The 27984-nt window shown below is 38.1% G+C and overlaps 3 protein-coding genes across 3 annotated transcripts; 1 reads left to right on the top strand and 2 right to left on the bottom strand.

The window, feature by feature from the left end:
• Nucleotides 1–4098: 4098 nt before the first annotated feature.
• Nucleotides 4099–6036, bottom strand: LOC113235633 (conserved oligomeric Golgi complex subunit 6). Its single transcript, XM_026471441.1, has one exon. It carries the CDS (start codon nucleotides 6019–6021, stop codon nucleotides 4159–4161), a length of 1863 nt encoding a protein of 620 aa, XP_026327226.1. The 5' UTR covers nucleotides 6022–6036; the 3' UTR covers nucleotides 4099–4158.
• A 298-nt stretch (nucleotides 6037–6334) lies between these two features.
• Nucleotides 6335–16685, top strand: LOC113235101 (39S ribosomal protein L15, mitochondrial). Its single transcript, XM_026470675.1, has 3 exons — nucleotides 6335–6490; nucleotides 6566–6720; nucleotides 15758–16685. The coding sequence occupies exons 1-3, from the start codon at nucleotides 6389–6391 to the stop codon at nucleotides 16383–16385; spliced, it is 885 nt and encodes a 294-aa protein (XP_026326460.1). The 5' UTR covers nucleotides 6335–6388; the 3' UTR covers nucleotides 16386–16685.
• A 2592-nt stretch (nucleotides 16686–19277) lies between these two features.
• Nucleotides 19278–22471, bottom strand: LOC113234168 (adenosylhomocysteinase). Its single transcript, XM_026469450.1, has 4 exons — nucleotides 22297–22471; nucleotides 21199–21389; nucleotides 20546–20698; nucleotides 19278–20399 (listed from the first exon to the last, which is right to left on the bottom strand). Exons 1-4 carry the CDS (start codon nucleotides 22316–22318, stop codon nucleotides 19473–19475), a joined length of 1293 nt encoding a protein of 430 aa, XP_026325235.1. The 5' UTR covers nucleotides 22319–22471; the 3' UTR covers nucleotides 19278–19472.
• Nucleotides 22472–27984: the final 5513 nt, after the last annotated feature.

Raw genomic sequence — 27984 nt, 5'->3', positions numbered from 1 at the left:
TTCTGTGGGGGTCGCGTGCATCCTAGAAAAGATTGTCCAGCACTCGACTCTACCTGTCAGATTTGTGAAAAAAAAGGACACTTAGCTAAAGTATGTCGTAGCAAGAAACAGACTGCTGCATCAGTAGTCGAAACTGAAAGTAATAAAACTAGTGCTTGTATAATAGCGGCATCGCCGGACTCGCTTAGAAAGGCTACTGTAACGGCGTACGTTCAAGGGATACGCGCCCAAGCATTAATCGATACAGGCAGCTCAATTAGTTTTATGGATGAGGAATTCTTTAATCTCTGTCGTTTAAAAAAGAAACCGAGTAACCAGAGAATTTCAATGGCTTCGACTACTCTTACTTCCAAAGTAGAGGGACAAACTAGCGTCTCTGCCAAAATTGGAGATTATGAGTACAAAAATCTGAATCTACTCATAGTAAAGAATTTATGCGCTGATCTCATCATTGGACATGATATTCTGCATCAACACTCTTCACTAGAGTTTTCTTTTGGTGGTTTGAAGGAACCTATCAAAGTTAATGTATGCAGTGTTGCTGCAGCTACCGTGCCTGCCGTACCACTGTTTTCTAATGTATGTCCTGAAATTAAGCCTGTTGCTATAAAATCGAGAAGACATAGTGAGGATGACAAAGAATTTATAAAAGAGGAAGTCAGGAAACTTTTGGCTGATGGAATAATCGAAGAAAGCACGTCCCCCTGGAGAGCTCAAGTCCTTATCACAAAAAATGTCAACCATAAGAAGCGTCTTGTCATCGATTATTCCCAAACTATAAACAGATATACTCATTTAGATGCGTACCCTCTACCAAACATAGAGGAGCTGGTGTCACAAATATCTAGATATCGTATATTTAGCGCTATAGATTTGCAAAGTGCTTATCATCAAGTTCCTATTTTGCTCGAAGAACGTCATTTTACGGCTTTTGAGGCTTTAGGAAATTTATACCAATTTCTCCGAATTCCATTTGGCGTTACAAACGGCGTCTCAAGTTTTCAAAGGACGATTGATTGGGTAATCCGAAAAGAAGATCTCAAGGGAACGTTCGCTTATCTTGATGATATTACAATTTGTGGCAAGACCCAGCTTGAACATGACAAAAATCTTAAGAAATTCTTGGCAGCTGCCCAGAAATATGGCCTCACTCTCAACAAAGAAAAGAGTAAGTTCTCACAAAACTCTATTAATATTCTGGGTTATAACATAGAAGACAACATTATCAAACCGGATGCAGACCGCTTGCGCCCACTTCTGAACTTACCACCACCATCTGATCTATCATCACTGAGAAGAGTGATAGGAATGTTTGCACACTATAGCAAGTGGATTCCAAATTTTTCAGAAAAAGTTCACGATCTTACTAATGCAAGGATATTTCCATTAAGCGACAATTTAGTCAAAAACTTCAATGTACTCAAATCAGATATAGCCAAATCAAGTATTCATGCAATTGATCATAACGCACCATTAACCGTGGAAACAGACGCGTCAGATCATTCTATCGCAGCAACTTTGTCACAGGCTTCTCGGCCTGTTGCCTTTTTCTCCAGAATGCTAAACAAAAGTGAACATAATCACTCGGCGATAGAAAAAGAAGCTTACGCTGTCGTCGAATCGCTGAAGAAATGGCGTCATTTTCTTATCGGCAAACCCTTCCGGCTTATCACTGACCAAAGATCAGTATCTTTCATGTTTAACAATAAACTAACGAGCAAAATAAAGAATGAGAAAATACAACGCTGGCGTCTGGAGTTGGCGCCATTTAAGTATGACATTATACATATATCGTCCAGGCAAACAAAATGATGCAGCGGATGCACTCTCACGCGTATGCAGCTCAATATCGACACGAAATGAAAAGTTATATTCATTGCACAATGATATATGTCATCCGGGCATAGCACGAATGACCCACTGGCTTAAATCAAAGAATCTACCATATTCTACGGAAGAAATTAAAAACATGACTAAGTCGTGTAAAATTTGCTCCGAAATAAAGCCAAGATTTTACAAACCTACAATTGATCCAGTTTTGATAAAAGCTACGTCGCCTATGGAGAGACTGAGTATCGATTTCAAAGGACCAGTACCTTCTAATACGAGAAATAAATACATTCTTACAGTAATAGACGAATACTCACGCTTTCCATTTGCATTTCCGTGCCCAGACATGAACTCTTCAACGGTAATCAAACATTTAAATGAAATTTTTATGCTATTCGGTATGCCGTCTTATCTACATTCAGATCGAGGAACCTGTTTCATATCTACTGAAGTAAAGAACTTCTTAAATTCACGTGGTATTGCGTCGAGCAGAACTACACCTTATAACCCAAGAGGAAATGGACAGGTTGAACGTTTTAACGGAACTCTTTGGAAATCAGTGCAATTGGCTCTACGTTCGCAGAACCTACCAATAGAAAATTGGGAAAAGGTTCTAAACCAAGCTTTACATTGTATCAGATCTTTGTTGTGCACAGCGACTTGTTGTACGCCGCACGAAAGAATGTTTACACATACCAGGCGGTCATCGAATGGAGTATCTATACCTACCTGGCTGACGGAATCAGAAAAAGTATTAATGAGAAAATTTAATCGTACTAACAAGTATCAACCTATTGTTGAAGAAGTGACTCTTCTGCACGTAAATCCAGACTACTCCTATGTTCGCTATGAGGACGGTCGAGAGACAACTGTTTCCAACCGACATTTAGCACCATTGAGCCTAGATAGTCAGATAATGGTAGATGAAACAACAAATATTGAGGCTCTTAACGAAAACTCCAATGAAGTGGAGGACCCTAATCCTACATCTCAAAATTCTGAAACCAGATCTTCTGATTCTGAAAATGAGATTGAAGACATAGACCACCCTGAACCTCCAGCGGACACCGAACCAGAGATTCGAAGGTCTGCAAGAGTGCGACACCCACCAGCCCACCTCGAGGATTATTTTCAAGGCTGATAGAATGTCATAATATTAACTCTTTAGTTTCTAATGTCTATTTTGAACTTTACATTTGATAGTCTTTTAGTTCATTGTTGTCAAATATTTTTGTGGAATAAAACCGTTATTCTAAAGGTTTTATCTTATTTATCAATCCTCAAAGGTCAAGAGCACGTTAAGCTTGACACTTAAGATTTAAATCCAACTATATGCCGCTTACGAAAATAACTCCATCCTCTAATGGTCGTATTCCAGAACTCTACTCAATGCTCAAGTCAGGACTTGACGACCCTAATGGCAAGGACTTGCGTATGATTTCTAGTGCTTTAAATCATACTCAAACCCTGACTTGAGCATTGAGTAGAGTTCTAGAATACGACCCTAGGAAAAGATCGGTCCAAAGTGTGAAGTTTGACGTGATCCCACTTTTCAAACAAATTTTTTGGCGCTAAGTACGACTTTCAACAATAAAAAATATAGTGTTTTTTAAATGGGACAGTATATCGGCCCATTCGCTACCTGCATGGCAGTCCGCCGCACAGACAGGAGACTGCTCAGACACTATTATGCGCTACTTAGCTAATACACTGTATGTTTGTATTTCAAAGGGTGCCCACGTATGAATGGCTTTATTAGACCGCTGTTTAATATTAATGCAATTACTGGTTAGTACTAAGACCAATCGTCAATTATCTCATCATATACAAAAAAGGTCATTACTATGACTGAATAAATTGAAAAATTGTTATCATATTTGAAAAGTATTTGGCTATGTGCTATAAGTAACACGTTGAACAAAATAAGCACACTTCATAGTGCAAGCATGTGTTTGAAAGCATCAGGCGGTGATGAATCGTGCTACCACTTATTACGTGTTAGCTTAGACCAAGTATCTTTGCTCTGAGCGTATTAGCCAGTGAGTGGATATTTAAAATATTATATTTCTTAGGAGTTACGTGAACTGTGTACTTAATAACGGGCAGTAAAAAGTAGTGCTGCACCACCGCCGCTGTTTTATTTTACTGCAATCGCGCTGTGGCATGTTGCACTTTTACAACTATTGATATTAGCTTTTTTAAGCCTTTAAAGAATTTGGTATCCATTGCAAAACAATGGATATGAAATGAATATACAGCATAATGTGCAATATTTATTTTTTTAATAATATGTATAGATATATATGAGTAATTGAAATTATATTAAAACTATATCAATAATTTATTAACTTCATCAGGTGTTCTCCGAACAATTGCTTGTGGATCAATATAACCATTTGCAGGATCATGTAAAGCATTATACAGTTGAGCATATATTGCAAGAATTACTTCAAAAGCCCTCTTTTTCACCAGTGACTTGTGTGTATGACTCAGGAGCAAATTTAATTGAGGCAAAATGTACACATCTGGGGATACCAAGAACATATCAAACTTGTTCAAAAATGTTTTCAATGTTGCTGTATCCATGCCAGGAATAGCAGATATAGGGCCGCTTATCTTTTCTTGCAAAATAGTGTATATTGGTCCTAAGTTCAGATTTGCAACCAAGAAGCTAGCTTCCTCAGAAGTTAATGTATCAATTTGAGCCTCTGACTGTGCTTGAAGCCTTTCATTATATTCATCCATTATTGTGTACAATGACAGAGTACATTGTATATGGTAGATGCAGTTTAGCATGTAGACAGACATATCAGTTGAACTGAGGTGGCATGCAGTTTCATTAAGAGCATGGAGGAGAGGATCCAAAATGTGTGTTATAATGATCTTTTTATCTGCACTTTTAATGTTGTTTGAAACGTTCATCACAGCCAATAGATCTCTTAAAAAGCTTACAAGATCTGTTACAACAACTGAAGGATTCAAGTCCAAAGGTGGTGCCTTCACACCATGGCTCAACTCTTTCTGTATTTTACTATCTAGTGTTATAATAAACACTTCTTCACTCTTTCTCAATAATTCCTCAAAAGTGTCAATCAAATGTCCTTTTGGAATGATATTTTGAATAATTTCTTTATAGTAAATGATCAGGTTGGCAATAGACCACAGGACTAATGGGTCTTTATCAGGTTTCAAAATCAGCTCTGCTCGAACCTTCAGCAGTGGACATAATGCCTCCATAATACTGATTAGAGCATCTGTGATATGTTGATTTTTATCTAGCATATTGCAAAATTTGAATAAAGTTGCAAGATTCTCCTTTTCTATAGGTATAATTTGATACACCCAAGCTAATATATCACCTACATATCGTTTTGCATCATTGGCATAAAATTCTATTGGTTTTGAACCACTATCAGCTCCTTTTGTTAGCGCATCAATAAACATTTGTACAATGGTCACTTTGCGAGCTGAACAATATTCATCAATAATGTTGCAGAATAGAACTTGTCTGTTTTGAAATTTTGCCAAGGCTTTTGGCACCAAGGCATTGTTAGGTGAATCAATACTGACACATGCTCCAATAGTCCAATGGTACAGTTTCTCAATAGCCACCTCTTGCTGTAGGCTTATCATCTCCATTATATCAAAAGCTGAGGTTTGATACCAACATTTTACTAAAGATTTACAGTTGTCGTAAAGTTTTTCAATTTTTGACAAGGTCCCAAAAAATTCTATTGTTAAAGGTGTCTTTACTGAAACATTGTAAAGATATTCTTGTTGCTCTGGAGAAATTTGGAAATTCTTGACAAAAGCATTAACCCATAAAAGTTTTTTCTCGGTTTTCCTCCTCTCATACTTTAATTTCGTTGTTTGCGTTATCAAATGGTGGGTTTTGGTTTTAGATTCGTGTAATCTATTGGACATATCTTTTACGGCAGTGTCTAGTGTGGTTAAGGAATTCAGCAACACTTGTAGTTTATCTTTAACCTTACTGTATTCAGTTAAAACAGCCTTATTCACTAACATGTCCCTTTTTTCAATTTCGTTCACAAGTATCCTTCTTGTATAAGCAGAATTCGACGAACATAGTCCGGACACTGTACTCAACGCCTCGCTGTTGTCTGTCACAATATGACTATCGAATATTTTGTTTATTCTTTGGCGAATGGGGTTATTATATATGGAATCCATTCTTTCCAAGTATTGTTAACAAAATAATTATAAATTTCTTATTATTATTTCCTATTTGGCTCATGAACGTTGTATAAGTTTACGACTTACGTACGTGTTCAAAACAACTCACAAATGTCAATGTCATTATCTGACAGGCACGTCGTTATCGCTTTGCGTTTTGTTATTGTATCGTTTGTGTAAAGTCGAACGACTGATTTTACTAATACAAACCTATTGGATGAATGCAAAACCACGGAACTTACAGCATTATTATATACATTAAAAAAAATACATAACCTAACAAAAACAAAAATCCAATCACAAGGGATCCAATTTATGAGATAATTGATTATTTTATGTACACGTGCTGTGGTTATTTACAAATATGGGGTCGCGGCAAATTACAGAGAAGTCATTAAATATGATGAGGTCGCTTCCCAGGATTTCTTTAGCTAATATCAGGGATAACCCTGGTTCTAAAATTACGGTACTTAATTTATTTTATACTTTTATGAATTGTAGTGTTTCAGCCAAGTTGTTAACAATATATTTTATGTCTTAGCAAAAACGTGGCCGAGGTCAGCATGGAGGCGACAAACACGGTGCTGGTAACAAGGGATCTGGGCAAAGGCAGAACTATATGAGGCTTGGCTATGAAACTGGGAACAATCCATTTTACTTACGAGTTCCTCAGGAATTTTACTACCGGGGTCACCAGTAAGAAAATTGTGTTCTATTTCTTTTCTCTTGAGTTTTCAATTTAATACATAAGCAATATGTACAATCTAGAATGGTAGAGCTCCTCTGGCTCTATCAATAAATGAGAAAACTGATTTTAATATGTTAATAAAGGTTTTTATTCAATTATATATAATGTTAATAAAACACACCTTGACGTGAGGAGAATTGTACGAGGTAACAATAGTAAATTTAAATTTGAAAAGGAATAACTGTCTATATCACACCGGCCAGTATGTAAAAGAGTGCACATCCATGCTTTGACACTCCTCAATTATTTACACTTGGCTTTCATTATACTATCAAAAAACCTTGTCAGTCGTGAACACTCAGTACACACTCATTTCTCTATGACAAAACTCATACTTGCCCTTTAACATTGCTTTCGTTAAAAGCATCAGCAACCATGCACTTGCTTTCTAAATAATTTTCGAGATAGACTAGCGTTGAGCGTCGGGAATGCTTCCCTCGCCTGTGTACAAACCATAAGGGTTGTCCATGTGTTATTATGAAAAGATTTTGTACCTTTGTGTATAGTTGTTCTTGATGACTGGTAGGGGAGGGACACTGTTGTTCTGGTCCTACAGGGTTTGTCTCAGACCCTTTTTTGGCTAGTTCATCTGCTGCATCATTGCCACAAGAGCCACTGTGTCCTTTAATCCTCTGTAGAGTTACGTGGTTATGTATACATACGTCCATGAGTGTTTGATGGCATTCGTAAATGAGCCCTGAGTTTATGATGACATAAACTGCTGTTCAGTGCTTGAAGTACTGACATGCTGTCGGAGAGTATTCAAATGGAGTGATTCTTTACTCTTCTCACTATGATTGCTTCTGCTGCCAACTTGATACCCATGCCATCAGCCTGGAACACTGTATTGTGGTCACCAAGCGGTGTTGATATCCTGATATTGAGGTCTTCTGAGAATATCCCAGTACCTGTTCCTGAATTTGTTTTTGATCCATCAGTAAAGACGCAGATATCTCTGGGATTCAGTCCTTTGTTGGAATCCTCAAACAGTTGTGTCTTGCATTTTTTGTCAAAAATGTATTGTTTTGGGATCCTATCCACAACTGCCACCAATAGCGGTTCCTTTTTAACAGTTTTGTAAAGGATTTCTGTATGTGGGGTCCTCATGTGCTTCCAAAGGCCTGTTCTGTTTAGATGCACTGCTCTTGACGCCGCTTCCTGTCTGATGAACAGTGGGAGGGGTTGCAGGTCCAGCATCGCTTCGATGGCCGCAGTTGGAGTTGTCCTCATGCAGCCCGTCGTCGCCATGCAAGCTAGTCTTTGGAATTTGTCCAGCTTGTCGGTTGCGGTCGTCAGATTGGTTCGTGGCCACCATGCTATCGCGCCATAACTGATCATGGGTCTTATCACCGCTGTGTAGATCCATAGTGTTATCTTGGGTAAAAGTCCCCATTGTTTACCTACCATTCTATGGCACTGCCAGAAGGTGATAGTACCTTTTATAATTTTGTCGTCCAGGTGCTTGTTCCAGTTCAACTTGTTGTCCAGTATTACCCCCAGGTACTTGACTTGGGTTGTAAACATAACTAGTTCTGTCTTTGTTGGATTTACCGATATATATATATGCTCTGCACCATCTTTCTACAATCCGGTGTGCTGCCTGTGTAATGTTGCAGATTGTATTGGCAAAGTTTCCTGTTATCAGTACAGTTATGTCATCAGCATAACCTACTGTATAGAAATATTTTTTGTTTGGTTAGGTGATAAGATCATTTACAACCATGATCCATAGCAGCGGCGACAGTACACCTCCTTGAGGGCACCCCTTCGCTACTGCAGCCCATGGGGTCTCATTTGCTGTTGTTCTTTTTGATCTTTGATTGAGCATGTTGCTAGTCCAGCTGGTTAGCACTTCATCCACTTCGTGTCTTCTTAGTGCTGATTGTATGCTGGAAAAATTCGTTTTATCGAAGGCTCCTTCAATGTCTATAAAGGTGCCTAGGCAGATTGCCTTGTTTTTGATGGCCTTTTCTATCTTGCCGACAACGGCAAGTAGGGCCGATTCAGTGGACTTACCTTGGGTGCATGCATTTTGGTTTCCGTTTAAAGGTATGCTCTTTAGCACTCCGTCCCTCACTTCTCTGTCACACATCAGTGTGTCCCCGCCCCATTGTAGGAGTGCGGGGAACACCCCATCTTGGCCCATTTTGTCTTTTCTTATGTTACTACTTGTTCAGCGTATCGCCAACTATGGGTCGATGTATTATAGTTCATTTCTTCGCGCCTGTCTTCATGGACGAACCTGCATCCTGGGAAATGTTCTTCCAGTTGAGCTGAGAGAGTTGAGGAAGTTGTGATTGTGTTGTCTGTTTTGCGTATCGAGTCTAGCTCAGTTGAATTTGAGTTGGCTAGGATTTTTCTTATTCTATTCGCTTGTGCACAAGACGTGATGTTTCCGCAGTAGCCTCGCCATGATGCGGTGCTCCTGGACCGTATGCGCTTTTTTAGTTTGGATTTGGCCGCCTTGTAGTTTACCCAGTCCTCATCCGCGCATGTGTTCATTGCTCTATTGAAGCATCTCCTTACCCTTTTACGTAGCCTCTCAAGCTCAGGCCCCCACCAGTGTTGGCCTTGCCGCGGGGCTGACTCGCTCAGTATGGGCATACAGAGTTATAATTGCTAAATACGTTTGATGTCAATTCTTTGACCTGTATTTCAATCTGTGTCGTATCCAGCAGTCTTTCCGGTACTACCGGTCCCCTTAGGCTCTGGTGTAGTTCGTCAATGTAACGTTTACTATCGGTTTTTCGGGGATTCCGTTTCGGTTATTGTGCTTTGATAACTGTTTCTAAGCTGAATCTTATCATCTGTGGTCCGAGAAAGATGCATCTTCGGACACGTGCCAGTTGTGGATAAGATCTATGCTATGTTTAGGGCTATAATGGTTCTACATCTTTTATTTATAAAACTACTTTTTTATTTATGGCACTATACCTTTATTATTTAAGGATTTGAAGGCTAGTTGTGAATAAGTATCTGTTAGGTTCTTTCATCTGTCATTTGCGAGTTCCATACCCCACAGCGGATGGTGGGCATTGGAGTCAGTAGCCACGACGATATTCTGGCCGTTCTGCTCGCAGGTGGCACATCACTCTCCGCCACATAGACAGACAGAGAGAGAGAGAGAGAGAGAGAGAGAGAGACAGAGGCGAGCACCACTTCAGGCAGGCCCGTGGCCACGTCAGCTAAGAAGCTTTACGGCACACAGGTCTCTGGAACAGAATTCTGTTAGTGGTTGTACATGTAAGTTATTAGAGTAATATATGCAAGCTCTAGGTTTATCTGAGATGGCAGTTGATAATAGCTTACCTCTCAGATGTGAGAGTCCATTTATTTGAACACGGGCTCTAATCCACGGTTCCTGGATTAGCGCCATGGCTGTGTTGTTAGCTCCAACCACTTCCGGAGCTGAACCGTTGCGGCCTGACTGTGGAGGTTGCTCTGGACTATTTTAAATTTACTGAGCGAGGGGGAAACCGCTATCAGTAGACAGCAGCTCCTCGCCCACGTCCTCGCTCAGTCGGATGTATCCCATCCCCGTCACGCACTCGTCATCACTGCTGGTGAGGCTCCCTAGCTCAGTATACAATTTAAGGTTCCAGGAACGTGGCGCTTGCTTCAGTCCGTAAAGAGATTTCTTTAACCAGCACACGTGAACTTCCTTTTCTTTTTCTGTAAACAGCGATGGCTGCTGCATGCAAACTTTCTCATTTAGATCACCACTTAAGAACGCGGTTTTAACGTCCATGTGATCTATTTTTAGACCTAGGTTGGCCGCCAAAGCTATGAGCATTCTGTACGAGCTATGTCTCACAACAGGAGCAAATGTCTCGACGTAATCAATGCCTCTTCTTTGGCTAACTCTTTGGCTAAGTCGTGCAATCAAACGAGGCTTGTAACGGGTTTTATTCCCCGCTTCCTTTTTGATTCGAAATATCCATTTCGAATCAACAATGTTAGTTGCTTCCTCAGGCTTTACTAAAACCCACGTTTTATTTTTGTTTAAAGAATCCAGCTCCTCCAGAATTGCCTCTCTCCATTGCTTTGCATCCCTTCGTGACAATGCCTCTTGCACTCTTGCACTGTCGTAGGATCATCTGTTTCAAATACTACTTGGTAGGTGATAAAGTCAGGAAATTGAGTGGGTTTTCTTTCTCTCTGTGGGTATCTCCGTTCTACCACTACAGGTTCATATGTGGTCTCCGGATCATACGTTCCCTCTTCAGATGACAACCATTGTTCTTCTTCGGCATCTACTCTTTCAGTAACTTCATCAACATAATCTCTATCACTTGATTGAAGTTACTCTTCATAATTTTTCTGATCTCGCTGAACACTTTCTCTGTGTTGTAACGGTTCGGAATGCACATCATCAATCTCAAAGTAATAGTTACTGGCACGTTTTTCTCTTTTGATTTTGTGACGTCGTGATACGTTTGGTTTTCGAAAAAAATAACATCACGTGCTCTATGAAGTTCTCTCGTTTTAGGATCAATCATTTTATATCCTTTCGATTCTTCGCAATAGCGAACAAAAACAGTTTCCTTACTTTTCGAATCCCAATTTGGTTCTCTTTTGATCCGGAATGTGAACTTATGCTTCACATCCAAATACTCTAAGATGACTTAGATTTGTCCTCCGACCGGTCCATGCCTCTTCAGGAGTCATCTTTTTAACTGCCAGTCTTTAAATATACTGCGGTGTTTACCGCCTCCGCCCAAAATTGAACGGGAAGTCCTGCTTCCTGCAGCATAGATCGGGCCCTTTCAGCGATGGTGCGATTGGTACGCTCAGCAACACCGGTCTGCTCCGGTGTGTATGCAATCGTAATCTGACGCTTAATACCATGTTCTCTCAAGAAGTTATCGACTTTCATATTACCGAATTCGCCTCCATTGTCAGTCCTCAACACCTTTAGCTTCTTTCCGGTTTGAGTCTCTGCAAATTTCTTAAACTCCTTTATTTTTTCAAAAGCCTCACTCTTCGCATTGAGAAAATTTACAAAAGTTTTCGCGAATAGTCATCGATAAATGTAATATAAAAACGAAAACCTCCGAACGACTTATCACTCATTATTCTAATAATATCAGAATGTACCAATTAGAAGCTCTTTAGCTCCCGTAGATTTATTGCGTTCAAATGGTTGTCTAGTCTGTTTGGCCTTCAAACAGGCTACACAGTCCAGTTGTCTACTAGAAAGATTAGGAAAACTCACCCCAATAGCTAGTTTATCTCTAAGTAAAGTGAGGTTACGAATACCCAAGTGTGCCATCCTTTTATGCTAAAACTCCAACTCACTGCTTACTCCTGTCACCATTCCGATGGCCTGTGGAAAGCATTTAAGTTTATAAACGCCTCTATCAAGTACTCCTGTCATACATGGTTGACCTTGTATCGTACACTCACTCATATCAAAGATCTCACATCCTTTTTTAGAGAACACAACAACTTTATCTTTTGTATTCACAATACAGCTTACACTCAATAGATTAGAAGCAAGACCTGGTACGTACATTACGTTACTCACACTAATGCCATTCTTTACTGTACCAAAACCTTCTCCATACACTTTACCTCCATTTGCGCAACACACTTCTACCTTCCTTCCTACTTTGCGCTGATACTCCGGAATCTAAAATCCATTCATCTTCATTGTTCTTTTCTTGAACAGAAGTCAGTGCAGTTGCCATATGACTCGTCTTGGATTGATGTGGGTACTGCGGGCAGTCGTAGGCTTTATGTGGTTCCTCACAAATGAAACACTTCACGATCTTTTGTTTGTTCCTCTGAACAGCTTTTCTATACTTTTTCATTGTAGTAAGTGCCGAACTCTACCCTGGAGTGCTCGGACCTGCGCAAACTTTGCTCTCATCTAATTGAAACAGTTTTGTTTTTATATAATCAGTGCTTAATGCTATGTTGGTATTCTCTAATGCCAACCTCATAAGCATATACTCCTCTGGTAATCCCTGTAGCATCGATGCCGCTAACAATTAATCATCAATTTCTTTCCCAAGGTCTGACAGTTGATTAGCTACTCTCATTAGCTCTGTTACATACTCGGTTATCGAATTCAACATATTAAGCTTTAGGCCCACCAGTCTCGATAGCAGCCTACATCTGTTGTTAATGCCTTAGTCCTCATATGCTGCTTTCAGTCTTCCACGTCTCATACGTCGTTGTTGCTTTGCGTACATGTACCTTACAAGGGTTCTCAATAAGTAGGCAAATTTTTATACGTGCTTTTTGATCACCTCGCTTAGCAACTGTATCATCAGCAGCGGGCGGATTCTCAACATATTGCCATAGATCATCATGGACTAATATGCACTCAATATCATACTTCCAACTGTCAAAGTTGCTACTTCCTTGTAACTTCTCAATCCCAGAAAGTCCAGACCCCGACATAGTACTCATTTCTCTAACTAGAGTATTATAGGACTTTGGTTAATCTCAACATTAATCTCTCTATGATTCATGTCACATAATCACGTTCGTACACTCTTTGTACTAAATCTGTTCACTCAATATTTAGTAGCTGCTGGTTCCCATAACCTTATAGAGCTCTTCCGGCTCTACCAATAAATGAGAAAACGGATTTTAATATTTTAATAAAGGTTTTTGTTAAATTATATATAACGTGAATAAAACACAACTTGACATGAAGAGAGTTCTACGAGGTAACAAAAGTAAATTTAAATTTGAAAAAGAATAACTCAATGTCACACCGGCCAGTATGTAAAAGATTGCACATTGTAACCGTCGTCTGTAGGACTCCTTCAATATAATTTTTGTTATGTATTATATATCGTTAAGTTAGTCAGAGGGAAATCGGTAGCCGGGGCGAAAACCTTGGATCAGAGAGACGTCAGTTTGTGCCTAGGTTTCGGGACGCGCAGTCGAGCCTCGGCTCGGGGACAGTTGGAGATAGGATCCTTATCGTGTCGCACGCGAATTTGAGTAGTTAGTTAGATCCTGTTTATAACGCAATGTGGCAGTTGGACTGACTTTGTTTTAGTTTTATCATCACATTTTTTATTTAGACGCGGCTAAATCGTTCTTAATTTCTTAATTGTACAATTCCGGCGGTGTTCATGATTTAATTGTTGTTTAGGTATCTATTCGTAATGTTAGAACATTTTTTGTTTATGATGCGAAGCTGCATTGTTAGGGTCTAAGTTTAGTTACAGTGCGAATGAACTGAGGGTTAGTGATAATTTGATGCTTTATAAATTAGAGTGTCACTGCGTTTTCAATGATATAAGGGGAAGAGTGGTTCCATCTCATAATTAAATCTCCTCCGCTCTACCCAATGCTTCATTGCAAGCACTGTATCACATGTCGTATGCTTTTGTGTTTCTCGTTTGTGTCAACCTAGAGATATTTGTAGATGTTACTTGCACACTACACACGCACGCACGCATGCTCGCACGCACGCACGCACGCACGTGCACGGTTGGTTGCGTGTGTGCGCGCGTGTTTCATTGCAAGAACTGTGTCACATGTCGTATGCTTTTGTGTTTCTCTTTTGTGTCAACCTAAAGATATTAGCAGGTGTCAGGTTGACCTTCTAACGAACCTCATACAGGACTGGCTATAAGGGTGCTGGGAGGCCAGGTATTGTTTATCAGATAGGTACCTCATCTAGTCTTAAAAGTCTTACCCTAAAGGTCTCTTCGAAGTCGGATTTCTCTCGTTATATAGGTTATCTGCTGTTCAATGCATTGTTGAGAACCACTGGAGCAACTGGTCATATTTTATTTATATTATATTTACGTATATACTAATTTAATTAATATTTTATTATAAATATTAATTAAATATATAGTTCGCCTTCTAGATATGCCTCTGAAAGAGTATTATGTGTTCTTACTTTAATTGTTTATTTTCTGCATGAATTATTTACAAATTTGGTTTAATTTACGACATTTTGTGCTTGCATATTAATTTATATACACGGTTTAAACGGCAACGGTTTATGTTATTTTGTGCTATTAAGGTCCATTTACCTTACGGCAGTTATTTACTGTCCTGTGCTCTTGAATAACTTCGCGACGTATTTTTAAACTCTTTTATTTACGGTATAAAAAATTACACAACGTAGAGGGTCCAATCTTAATTCATCACAACTAGACGATCACGTATATTTTAATAACGGCCAAATATTAGTTATTATATAATTTTAGGCACGTACATAACCAGCACCGGATCTATTATTTATTTTTAAATAGACCCCGGAATAGGGAGTTACAACATCCATGCTCTGACACAGAGTTTATCATTTTTTCAGATTTAAATTCAATTCTATAATAATAATAATTTTACTTGGCCGACTGTGACAGTGCCGGGAAATACCGCCTCTCACATCTAGAAATGAATCATTTAGGCCTTGGAAGAGGCGAGTCTCTAAAACAGATAATAATAATAATGATTTATTTGCCAAACACAAATCTTACATTAAATAGACCCAAAGTTAAGTTAAATATAACCGCTATTTGTGTGAGACTGGAGTCCGTACTAGGTACTAGACCTGTATTACAGCTCACAAGGCTCCCGCCGCCGGCTCTCTATGCCGCTTATGATAAGAACAGTTTCTAAAGGGTCGTATTCTAGAACTCTACTCAATGCTCAAGTCAGGACTTGAGTATGATGCAAAGCACTAGAAATCATACTCAAGTCCTTGCCATTAGGGTCGTATTTCCAGTGCTTGAAATCATACTCAAGTCTGCTCAAATCCTGACTTGAGATTGAGTGGAGTTGTGGAATACGACCCTCAGGGTCGTATTCTAGAACTCTACTCAATGCTCAAGTCAGGATTTGAGTATGGTTTAAAACACTCGAAATCATACTCAAGTCCCTGCCATTAGGGTCGTATTTCCAGTGCTTGTGTTTCTAGTGCAATCTTGACTTGAGCATTGAGTAGAGTTCTAGAATACGACCATAAGTGGCAAGCTTTATTAGTTCTAATTATGTTTTTTGTTACAGCCACAGAAGACAGTACCCACCCCTTTCACTACAAAGCTTGCAAACACTAATAGATAAAGATCGTATTGACATCACACAACCTATTGATATTGCATCTGTTATCAAATCAGGGCGTTATAAACTACAACCAGATCAAAAAGAATTTGGCATTCATTTGACGGATGAGGGTGCAGACATTTTTAATGCAAAGATTAATATTGAAGTGCAATGGGCCAGTGAACAAGTAATTGCGGCTATTGAAAAGAATGGAGGAGTCATTACGACAGCGTATTATGATCCACATAGTCTATTTCTACTGAACAATCCTATGAAGTTTTTTGAAAGTGGTCAAGCTCTTCCAAGGAGAATGATTCCTCCTCCAGATTGTATTGAGTACTACACTAGTGCGGAATCACGAGGTTACCTGGCAGATCCTGAGAAGATTTCACAGGAAAGATTGAAATTGGCTCAAAAGTATGGCTATGAGTTACAAAATTTAGAAACGGATCCGAATTATGAAATGTTATGCGAAAGAAAAGATCCTCGCCAAATTTTTTTTGGCCTTGAGCCGGGATGGATTGTTAATTTGCAGGATAAATGTATTCTTAAACCTAAAGATGAGGAGTTGTTAAGTTTCTATGCATCATAATGACCTTGAGATAGATATGTATACTTCCTTTTTTAGCATTATACACGAAAGATATTTTGCGTGTTTTGTCTGGTGCCATTTAATTCTGTCATTTTGTGAACTGTCAGTTTAATAAATACCATGAAACGAAATTCTGAAACATTTACACTAAATTTATGTAGGTAATGATTATGTTTCTTTTACTTGTAATACATTCGCTTAAGATCAAATGAAAACTTTTATCTATACATAATTAATCTATTTCAAAAACTTGCACTATAGAAAACTTAAAGTAATAGGTTACACACATTAAACAGAAACTTTTTGTAAAATAATAAACCTATTATCATGCAAACAACAATTTTTTTCTCTTGCAATCTGCAATCCGTCAACCAGACTATAATCTGATGAGTTGGAAGATATAGGGTGTCCAGAAGATTAATAAAATTTATCTCCCAAAAAGGCAATGCCTTAATCTCACCACACATCAGCTCTTTTCAGTCTTCTAATTGTGTTTGGCGGCAACAGTATTTGGGGCAATCGGTAAGGATGAACGACGAAAGATGAATCGACGAGGCGTCGTCGACACCAGCAGTAAACTGTATAGCGTTTAGCTTCTTCGCGATCCATTGGCATTTCCAGTTAGTTGTGTACTTCGGAACATCTAGACAGCCGTAGAGCAGTACCTATTCGTTTTTTTTTCCAAGCATTGTCTAACGGTGTGATAGACTCTGTGCACTTGCTCCACAGTTAAATGTTGCTTACGGAACCCAAAGTGGTGGTCTGGTATGATTCCCCTTTCGTCGAGGTGCGAGGTTTGACCTACTGCCTCTCAAGCAGAAGGTCGTAGGTTCGAATCCGGGCTCGCACCTCTTGAGTTTCTCGGAATTTATGTGCGAAATTTAATTTGAAATTTATCATGAGCTTTTCGGTGAAAGAAAACATCGTGATGAAACCTGCTCGTCGAAGAAGGTTCACAACCCTCTGAAAACGTGTGAAGTCTCCAACCCGCATTGGGCCAGCGTGGCGGACTATGGCCTAAACCCTCGTCTGAAAGGAGACCCGTGCCCAGCAGTGGGACATATAAATGGGTTGATGATGATGATGATGAAACTAATGGGACGGTATGACGCGGCTTCGGTAGCAAGCTTGCCAGACTTCTGGATCATAACAATTTGAGATATTTTCCAGAGGTTAGGTACGTGGGAACTGAGTGTGGCATTCATAAGCATTGTGAGGAAAACGATACACGTCTTGGGGAGCTCCTTAAGTAGCCCTGGTAAGGTCGAAGCTGGGGGCCTTTTTTCACTCCATTATCGATATTTATCTAGCCTGATCCCGTGAAGAAGTGGGTGGCAGCGGAAGAAACGACTGCAAGTCCTCTTCTTTCGAATGTTGAGAGAAATCGGAAAACTATGTTTCCCGGCAGCTTATCCCGGAGATCAGATTGATTTGGATGTTGCACGTTGCGCTGAGCCGTTAAAGCGGCCCGCGAGTTTATATGCAAGAACATTGACCGTAGTGTGAGAACTGCCTTCATGGCCGAACGGTTACCATGCCGGACTGCCAACGCAGAGATCCCAGGTTCGATTCCCGGGCTGGGAGAAATATTTGTATGGCCTACATTATTTCTCTCGTGAGTTTGGGTGTAATTTGTGGTTGTCTATGTGTGTGTCCATGGCACCCGCGACACAGGGTTTCCCTAGTGCGGGGCTATGTTGAGTGTGTGCGTTATAATTATAAAAAAGTCGCAATTTTATTATTATTTACTTCTTCGTGTTTATTTTTTCACTTCAATTTTTTTTTTCAAATTAAATGTTGGTCCTGCAGTTTAACGCGTATCCTTAGACAATGGTCGATTAATAAAACAATCAAAAAATTACCGAACGTAGCTCAGCTGGGTGAGAAGTTGTTTGGCCTCAGTACAACCAGAAGTTCTGACGGAATCATGAACCCAGTTGTTGCTAATAGGTAAGAACTTCAAGATCCTGATGAAATACGTGCTCACGTGTGAAATAAGATCGCAGAAAGTCAGTTCAAAAACCACACGTATTATAGGCGCTTGGACGTCGAGTTGCGGACACCAGCCCGTCACACCATACCAAACCAAGCCAGTTAAAAGAAAAGGAACGTTTTGACAAGAATCGTAAAACCCTACAGCAATAATAATAATAACGCGCACACCCAACATAGCCCCGCACTAGGGAAACCCTGTGTCCGCGGGTGCCATGGACACACACATAGACAACCACAAATTACACCCAAACTCACGAGATAAATAAATGTAGGCCATACATTCACGAAATATAAGAACTAATTAATAGATGTATACATTTTTCTTTACAATTATTCTTCAACTTCTTCGTAAAATTTTCAATTGGTTATATTTTTTTAACTAATGTGGATAATGAGCGTATACCTTTAATTCGTATAGGTAGCATTTATTGGTAATATATACTTCTGGAAAATCTGCTCCCTTCAAGCTCAACATAGTGGCGACCAGCCATCCTGACGTCAGAATGGCTGGTCAATTATTTTATTTTATTTCTCCGAATATATCAAAGGTAGCAATTATTTAGAAAAGGTAGCAATTTTTAATTTTTCAAAAAATTACCAACAGTACGTGACACGTACCACAGACAATACAAAAAAAATTTGTTTTTAATCAATATGCAGAATTGATTTTAAATAATTTTGTATATTAGGTACATCAAGTAAATTGTTCTACAAACCAAATCACGTCATGTATTCAGCTCAGAATAAATAGCATACTGTAATTTGTTGTTTAAAGAAAAAGTTTATAGTCACTGCTTCTAGTTTACGGTTTTCCAAATCCTAAAAATAACAAGTATTATTTTTTTGGTAGGTTGAATGGAAAGGAGTAATTTGTAAATAAAAGTTAATTTGATCACACACCCCTCTTTTATTCTTTGTCTTATCTTAATCATCTAATAAGATCTATGCACTGTAACGGCAAGTCGGAATTATTACATTATTCAGAACAAGTTGTAGTTCAGTTTATGTACAAGTCAAGTTGTTTTTTAACATCACCATCATTAATACAAAATGTGAAAAAATAGCATTTAAGGTGGTGTACAAAGTTTAATCTTAATATCTGTAGTGATCTGGTTTGTATGGTCCCTCTGGTGGCACTCCAATATACTTAGCCTGTTTCGGAGTCAGCTTTGTGAGTTTCACACCAAGGTGTTCAAGGTGTAGTGCAGCCACTTCCTCATCTAACTTTTTAGGCAGAGTGTGAACTCCAACAGGGTAAACATTGTGTCTAGTCCAAAGTTCAATTTGAGCCAATACTTGGTTAGTGAAAGAATTAGACATAACAAAAGAGGAGTGTCCTGTTGCGCAACCCAAGTTCACTAGACGTCCAGCAGCAAGAACTATGATGTGATTTCCATTGGGAAGTTCATAACGGTCAACTTGAGGCTTAATGTTCACTTTATTCGCATTGTTTTCCAACCACCCAACATCGACTTCACAATCAAAGTGACCAATGTTGCAAACAATAGCATCATCTTTCATTCTGACAAAATGATCTTTGAGGATGATGTCAATGTTGCCAGTAGTTGTTACAAAGATTTGACCAACTTCAGATGCTTCTTCCATAGTAGTGACTTGGAATCCCTCCATTGCAGCTTGCAAGGCATTGATTGGGTCTATTTCAGTTACGATGACCCTGCCACCCATTCCCTTAAATGCCTGCGCGCATCCTTTGCCTACATCGCCATATCCTGCTACTACACAGACTTTTCCAGCCACCATGATATCAGTGGCTCTCTTGATTCCATCAATCAGGGATTCTCTGCAACCATATAAGTTGTCAAACTTGCTCTTTGTTACTGAATCATTTACATTGATTGCAGGCACTTTCAGACGTCCCTCACGGAACATTTTGTATAGATTGTGTACACCAGTGGTTGTTTCTTCAGAAAGTCCCTTAACTCCCTCTAATAATTGAGGGAACTTTGCATGTACTAAGTTTGTAAGATCGCCGCCGTCATCCAGAATCATGTTCAAGGCCTGCAAAACATATTTTTATTTAATAGAATTTTACATAACAGCACCATTACATTTTTTTTTCATAACATAACAATTATATTATTACGTATTAAAATTAAATATGCCAAGGCCACTGATACAAAATTGAAATATGTTATGGAATGTACCTTGCCATCAGAGAATATGAGGGTCTGTTCAATGCACCAGGTATATTCCTCTTCCGTTTCCCCCTTCCAAGCATAAATCGGTATTCCTCTTGCCACCAAAGCTGCTGCAGCCTCATCTTGTGTACTGTAGATGTTACTACTTGACCATTGGACCTATTACAGAGTTACTTACATCACTTATTGTTGTTAATCAGAAAAACTTGTTATTCATTACTCAGATTAATTACATCAGGCACTACAAATCAGAAAGAAATCGAGACCAAAGGGTAAAAGATAAAGGGGCAATAAGTTCAATAAAATATTGAGACAAATTCCACATAGTGACAGATAATGATGAACACATGTCTCAAATTCTTATCCTTTTAAGTAGGTATTGCATATTATCAGAGATAAGATACATATATTTTGTGAAGTGAAGAGTGATGTAGATTGACATCTTGATAAAATTCTATTTCTATGTTTCCTGTTTATTATTCTGTTACAACCCATTGTGTTATGTATAGGTTGCAGATAATTTTAAATACTTACTAAGAAATAATTGTGAAAAATCCTTCTTAGCAATTGTTTTTAACTTACGTATCCAGATACAATGTTGCATTGTCCTATCTGCCAACTACCACAATAATTATATGAATAATTATAGGTATACTTACTTCAGCACCCAATTCAATCAACGTTTCAATGAGCACAGCAGTCTGCACAGTCATGTGCAGACTGCCAGCTATCCGTGCTCCCTTTAAGATCTGGAGCGGAGCATATTTGCGGCGGCATGCCATGAGTCCTGGCATCTCTTTCTCTGCTAACATAATTTGCTTGCGACCAAGATCTGCCAAGCTCTCATCAGCTGAAATAGCAAAAACCTTTGTAATCACCATAAGGACAGCCTGCTAATGCCGTGCAGAGTTTTTTTATATTACTAAGTGACGGGACAAACAAATCATGCGCCAGTGCCACTCAAGAGCTTTTAATTGCGAAGATCTTAGGGGTCTAAGACATAAGTTGACAAGTCCCATTCCCATGTGCCTGTAATTTCACCAGCACCCTTACCCTTCGCAACTGGAACGCAGTAATGCCCACATTACTGCCCGGCGGCTGAAATAGGTACGTTGGCAGTACTTCCCTGGACAAACTATTGCACACATATCTCTAACGCTACTGTTACTAGTACTGAAAGATTACCCATCACCATTCCATGATCTACAAAGCATGGCTAGCAGTCACTCCTCTCATCCAATTGTAAAAAAAAAGAAAAAATATGTAGTAATCCTTCGATACTCAAACTCGTTTGTAAAAACTCGTTTGCATAGATTTTATACTAACGTCGATAAAATTACAAATAAGAGCAGTGATTTTAATCTGCAATTATTGTTGTAAATATTGTAATAATCCAATATTGACATAGATTAACTATTTTATATTATAGTACTCACAACAATGCGATAACTTAAGTCAATTGATAGCATATTTTTTATTTGCACGCGTCTCACGTCTGGTGAATAATAAAAAGTCGCGAATTGGGTGAAGAGCCTAATTATTATAGATCTTTTTATTAACGAAACTGACCTTGAGAGCGAAACACATGGTAAAAACATAACCCTCAGATAACCCATCTAATTGTAAAATGCCGTGCGTTTTAAAAACAGTGTAATAACATTACATCTACCTCAATGTAGATTACTTTTTCTTAATGAAATGTGCTATATTCATATTAACTCCCAAATTAATAGAATATATTGAAAAATAATACTTACCAATTTTGTACGGGGGTTTCATGATGATTTTAAACACACAAAAGAACGATTACAATACAATATGACACGAAAACACCAGCAGATTTAGTGTAAAACTGTAATAATACACAAATACTTAGAAAGACCGGCGACAGCCCGGAACCTGGCAGCGAGAAACCCAAATTGGTCCGATTAGAACTCTGGCATCAAATTTTATACAAGAAATGTTGCTATTTATTTCCCCGTTTTCTAACAAAAGGCTCTCATTATTCAGACAATGATTCTTTGTTAGACAAAGTTTGTATGAGGATGCAAGTCAGTTTAATTTACAAAATAAATACCTTAAATTACGTAAACTAGATGCCTTTAGGATTTCAAACCCTTAATGAAAGAAGGAGATGTTTATAATAGCGTACCAGAAAATATACTATAAATAAACTTATGAGTGGCAAGAATCCATAAAATGGTAATAATCCGGCCTAAAATTTTGGCGGGCAATCTGTCATGGTCATGCACCTTAGAGGATGGAAGAATAATACTGTGCCTAGGATGAAAAAAAATAAAGGAAAAGTTTAAGACCTAATTAAACAAATTCAATGAAAAAATTTATTTACAAGATTGAAAAAAAAAAACTTAAAATTTTTCTATAGGAGAAAAGTTATCGAAACACAGTGAGTGAAGCTTTTTTGGTCAACATACAAAAGACAATTGTACAGATCCTGACGAAGTTGAAGGCCAAATTTAGAATTTCGATCTGAGTTAATTGAAGGCAAAGGTGACCAATGCCTGGGCAATGTTAAGTTTACAGATTAATTTTTAAAAGGGTATCGGGGTACACGAAAGGAATCTCTACGCTCGGCGTTCTATTTGCTTTCCTGTAGGTCTGGCGCACCCTCTGAGCAACACTCGGCGAGTACGTTTTCGTACCCATTCTTCGTACCTATGTGTGATGTAGGTATAAGACGATTGGCGTTTGTATATTGAACACTTCGAACAATATTTCATCGTAAATGATGTGAAGAGTGAACACCATCATTGGTGAATTTATGAACCCCGGAGCGACCCAAGACAAAGACATTCCAACAGATGGCCGCCATATTGGAACGTCATTTACAGCCGAAACCTAGTAAATAAGCCGAAAGATATAAATTTAGACACAGAATGCAAAATAGTGGCGAGACTATAGCGGAATTTAAATTTTAAAATTTTAAAACGTATGTCGAAAACGTGCAGCTGGCTAGAGGAAAGCCTCCGTGACCAGTTAGTATGTGGCATTACTTGTGATACGATACGGCAGCGGCTTTTTGCGGACAGCAAACGCGGAAAGCGGATTTTAAGCGGGCATACTGTTTAACAGTGAGTATGGAGACGGCCGAGAAAGATGCGGCTATTGTACAAGGACACGGAAGGTCACCAGGCGAGCTGACGACGACGGTCCCATTTTTTTTAAGGCTCGTAACCCGTAAAATAAACTTAAAGCTAAGTAGCGGGCCTGAGTGCGCCCAAGTGGGCACGTAATACAAATTTCAAGCAGCTACAGTAACGACGACTGCGGCCTAGCGGCATAAGGATTGCATTGCAGAGGCAAGCATGGTTCGAGTCACATTAAAAATATAATATTTTAAAAATTATATAATATTGTATTTTCTTTGTTTTTAACCTCTGGATAGGTGTAAGGAATATCTAAGAATGTTAGATTCTCAAAGTGATTCATCTCCCACAAACATTAGGTGACTGAAATAAAAGTAACCTTCTTGAGTAATTCAACAAATATTTTATTCTTCTAAATTACAATTAGTAATCATATAATTGTAAAAATTTTAAATACTTGCAGCCTGTATCAGTAACTACTGTATTTTTTTTAATTCACAATTATATCGATATTGACGAAACGTAAGAAAACTAATTTTATTACTTAAAGTAGATAGGGCTAGTGTCAATACATTTTTCATGAAAAGGAAACAAACCGGTTTGGTTAAAATTCTTAAACAATCATTCAATTAATGGAATACCTTACGCATTAATATTTGAAGATTTTAGCTTGATATCTCACCACTTTTTCCAATAATATTGATTTGAATAACATGTTAAAATCTTATTTGAAACATGTTATATAGGTAATCTTTTATGCAAAATGAATTGAAACGAAGTATAGTTTTACAGCTGCATTTTTACAAAATTATAACCTTATGCAGTGCAGTGAATAGACAGGTTACAAAAATAACAATAACATCACTCACACTTTACATTATTTTTGCCTAGCGACGACTCATAACTATAACATCTATTATTAAAAACTACACAATTACCACCTCAATATCGCAAAGGAAAACCTTCAAAATCGATCACTTGTTGTAAACGGTATTTCATGCCTGTGACCAGCATAAATCCCACATGGACACCACAAGGTCCTTCTTCCTGGTCCTTATTTCATGAATTTGAGCAGTTGATTTTATAGTGGTAAGTACACATTACCGGTGCTGGCCCCGGATTATGTTGCACATTTCCAGTCGCTCTGCGGCGATTGATCCATAACTTGACAGTGTTTCTCTGTGAACAAGCAATTTATGTACTTTATAATTGGCCCTCATAATTTGTAGTTTCGAATTTCACCTAAAGTTAGATTTTAATGACACGTTAAACATGTTTTATAACACCCATGGAATAATGAAGGATGCACCTGCAGCACTGTGAAAAATATAATGAGTCTACTTACCGCTATATGAAGTCGCCTTGCAATTTCTTTGAAATAAGATTTTAACATGTTATTCAAATGAATATTATTGGAAAAAGTGGTGAGATATCAAGCTGAAATCTTCAAATATTAATGCGTAAGGTATTCCATTAATTGAATGATTGTTTAAGAATTTTAACCAAACCGGTTTGTTTCCTTTTCATGAAAAATGTATTGACACTAGCTATATCTACTTTAAGTAATAAAATTAGTTTTCTTACGTTTCGTCAATATCGATATAATTGTGAATTTAAAAAAATACAGTAGTTACTGATACAGGCTGCAAGTATTTAAAATTTTTACAATTATATGATTACTAATTGTAATTTAGAAGAATTAAATATTTGTTGAATTACTCAAGAAGGTTACTTTTATTTCAGTCACCTAATGTTTGTGGGAGATGAATCACTTTGAGAATCTAACATTCTTAGATATTCCTTACACCTATCTAGAGGTTAAAAACAAAAAAAATACAATAATATATAGTTTTTAAAATATTATATTTTCAATGTGACTCGAACCATGTTTGCCTCTGCAAAGCAATCCTTATGCCGCTAGGCCGCGACGTCGCGACAAATTTCAAGCAGCTACAGTAACAACGCAAAGTGTCTCGTCGAGTACAAGCTAGCGGGACAAAATTATTTTTTGAGTTATTTTAATTGTTTTTGCATATTCCAGGTATATTATGCCATTTTTAGCTAAAAAAAAGTGGAAACCTGTGTACTGTAATGTGTGTAGACCCTACAACCGTGATGGCCTCACCACCTGACACGTAAGGTCACCAATTACGCGGTGAAAGTTGGGTGATAGCTCTGTAATTAGGTGCCTCTGCCTTCTTCACATGCCTGTAAGGTACGAGTGCATTATTTTTTTATTATATAAAAGTATTAGGACATAGAAAAATAAAAAATAAGTTTATAAAATATTATTATATTTTAAAATATTAAATATTAATTAAAATATTATTATATTATTATAGTTTATTACATTTATGACGTGTTCTGTAGGTATTAATTTACAATTTTTATATTTATACAATTAAATTAAATCAACGAACAATACAATAACAACAAAAATTATATTTCAGTAGTAAGTAACTAAATTGACACGTATAATAATAAATGTGCGTTATATAACTAAAACACCTATAGTAAAATACTCTACAACTACATATTAAAACTAGATATAATAATTAATTACAATAATAAACAAGACCTAATTTATCTAGTCTAAATGTAAAGACATTACAAAAATATCTAATGCTCATCTTCAGATGATTCCTCATCATTACTCTCCAATCCGGTAGAGTCTGACAACACTAATCCTCCTCATCAATTTCGCGAACTGATGATAACTGGGATGGTAAGGAAGGTGGGATAATCAACTGCAGAACCTCCGTTGGCAAAGCAGTAATCTTCTTTCTCTGTAACTCTCTAAGTGTTGATTACAGGATCGGACGTAATTAGGAGCATTCTCAAAAGATCTGTATTCGTGGCAATACGTGACCGCTTCCTAGTGTGTCGCTCACGGAATCTACGGCAATCTTTATTTCTTGCCTCCTGGGCTTCTTCGGAAAGCTGACCAATAGGAAGGAAGCAAGATTTAATTACTTCCGTACTGTGTACAAGAATCTTATGCACAGTAACGGGCATGGAGTACCACGAATACAGATCAAGGTATAATTTTCTTGTTTCAACGCAAAACTTTGAATTCTAAACAATTTGTCGTATCCCGATGACAAAGTTCTTAAAATTACATGAAGTCTTTTAATAAGACTTACGTCCAATCCTGTGATTTCGCTACTCAATTCAGCATTAGAAAAAAATCTACGTGTTGTGTTTCCATCATTCTAGTTGCCATACCCAGGTTTTGGTTTATTCACTATAAGACCCATACGATCTTTAAGCATTATTTGGATCTCTTGTGAGCGGTGCTTTATTACAGCTTTATCGTTGTCTCCTCTGACTTGCCACTTTTTTATTTCTAAACGATAGCTAATGTGAAGCATATATTCAAAAGTGCGGATCCATGCATGTAAAATAGATAAACCAAATTCATAGCGCACTTTGTTGCTGGGAGAGTTCCTCGACTCCTCGTTCATAGTAGACAGAGTAGCACCGCAAATATAACACTTTTGTGTTGAACGTGTGTCCGTTAAAGCGTTACACACTTTACCATCAGTCATCGTCAACAATAAGTCGTGTGTAACAAAGATTTGAGATCCATCAACGTTACATAATGTTGGAAGAAGTTGACTTATTTCATGTAAAATTTTTAGTAGTTTCTTCTTTCGTAAACTCATTTGTCTCCTTGAAAAATATAAACCTGATAGGACGGCAATACCACACGCAAAATAGGCGTTTTGTCGTCGAGTTGCGGATACCAGCCCGTTGCACCAAGTACTAAGTACCAAGTAGGACGGCAATATAAGGTTGAAGAAGGTCGTGGATTTTTCCAGATCACAGTTTCTCCGTCATGAAGTCTCAAGGGGACAAAATGAGTATACAAACAGGAATTCGTCTGTAGCGCTGGTGTTCTTAAACCTCTGCTTATAAGTACTATGCCCCGAACTCCCATCACAACCCCATTTGCTTACCAACGTATACGATGAACGAGGTAACACTTCTAATAATTTCACATTGAGCTTCAACTAATCGTTCAGCCGTTTTATTCAAAATCGCCTGAAGTTTTATTTTAAGCTCGAGATTCAGTGACAGTAATGTTTTCGTCAGAAGGACTACAAGAAGCTTTGGATTTACCTAAACTGAAATGATGTAGAATGATGGATACACTTTATGTCCCGCCTTCATTGACCACTCCCTAGTTTGCTTATATAAGTGACAAGTAGATTTGAAGTCTACGTAATAAGCTAACGCTTCGTCCGGAGTTAACTGCCTACTTTGTTCAGAACACTTATTCTTTTTTGGACTTTCACCGACTTCTTTATTTTGTTTAGCAACACTTCGGTGCCCTGC

Source organism: Hyposmocoma kahamanoa, unplaced genomic scaffold, assembly GCF_003589595.1.
Source record: "Hyposmocoma kahamanoa isolate Upper Pololo Valley unplaced genomic scaffold, ASM358959v1 102, whole genome shotgun sequence".
Lineage (NCBI taxonomy): Eukaryota > Metazoa > Arthropoda > Insecta > Lepidoptera > Cosmopterigidae > Hyposmocoma > Hyposmocoma kahamanoa.
The sequence above is the reverse complement of the archived record's forward strand: the minus strand, read 5'-3'. Positions and strand labels throughout refer to the sequence as shown.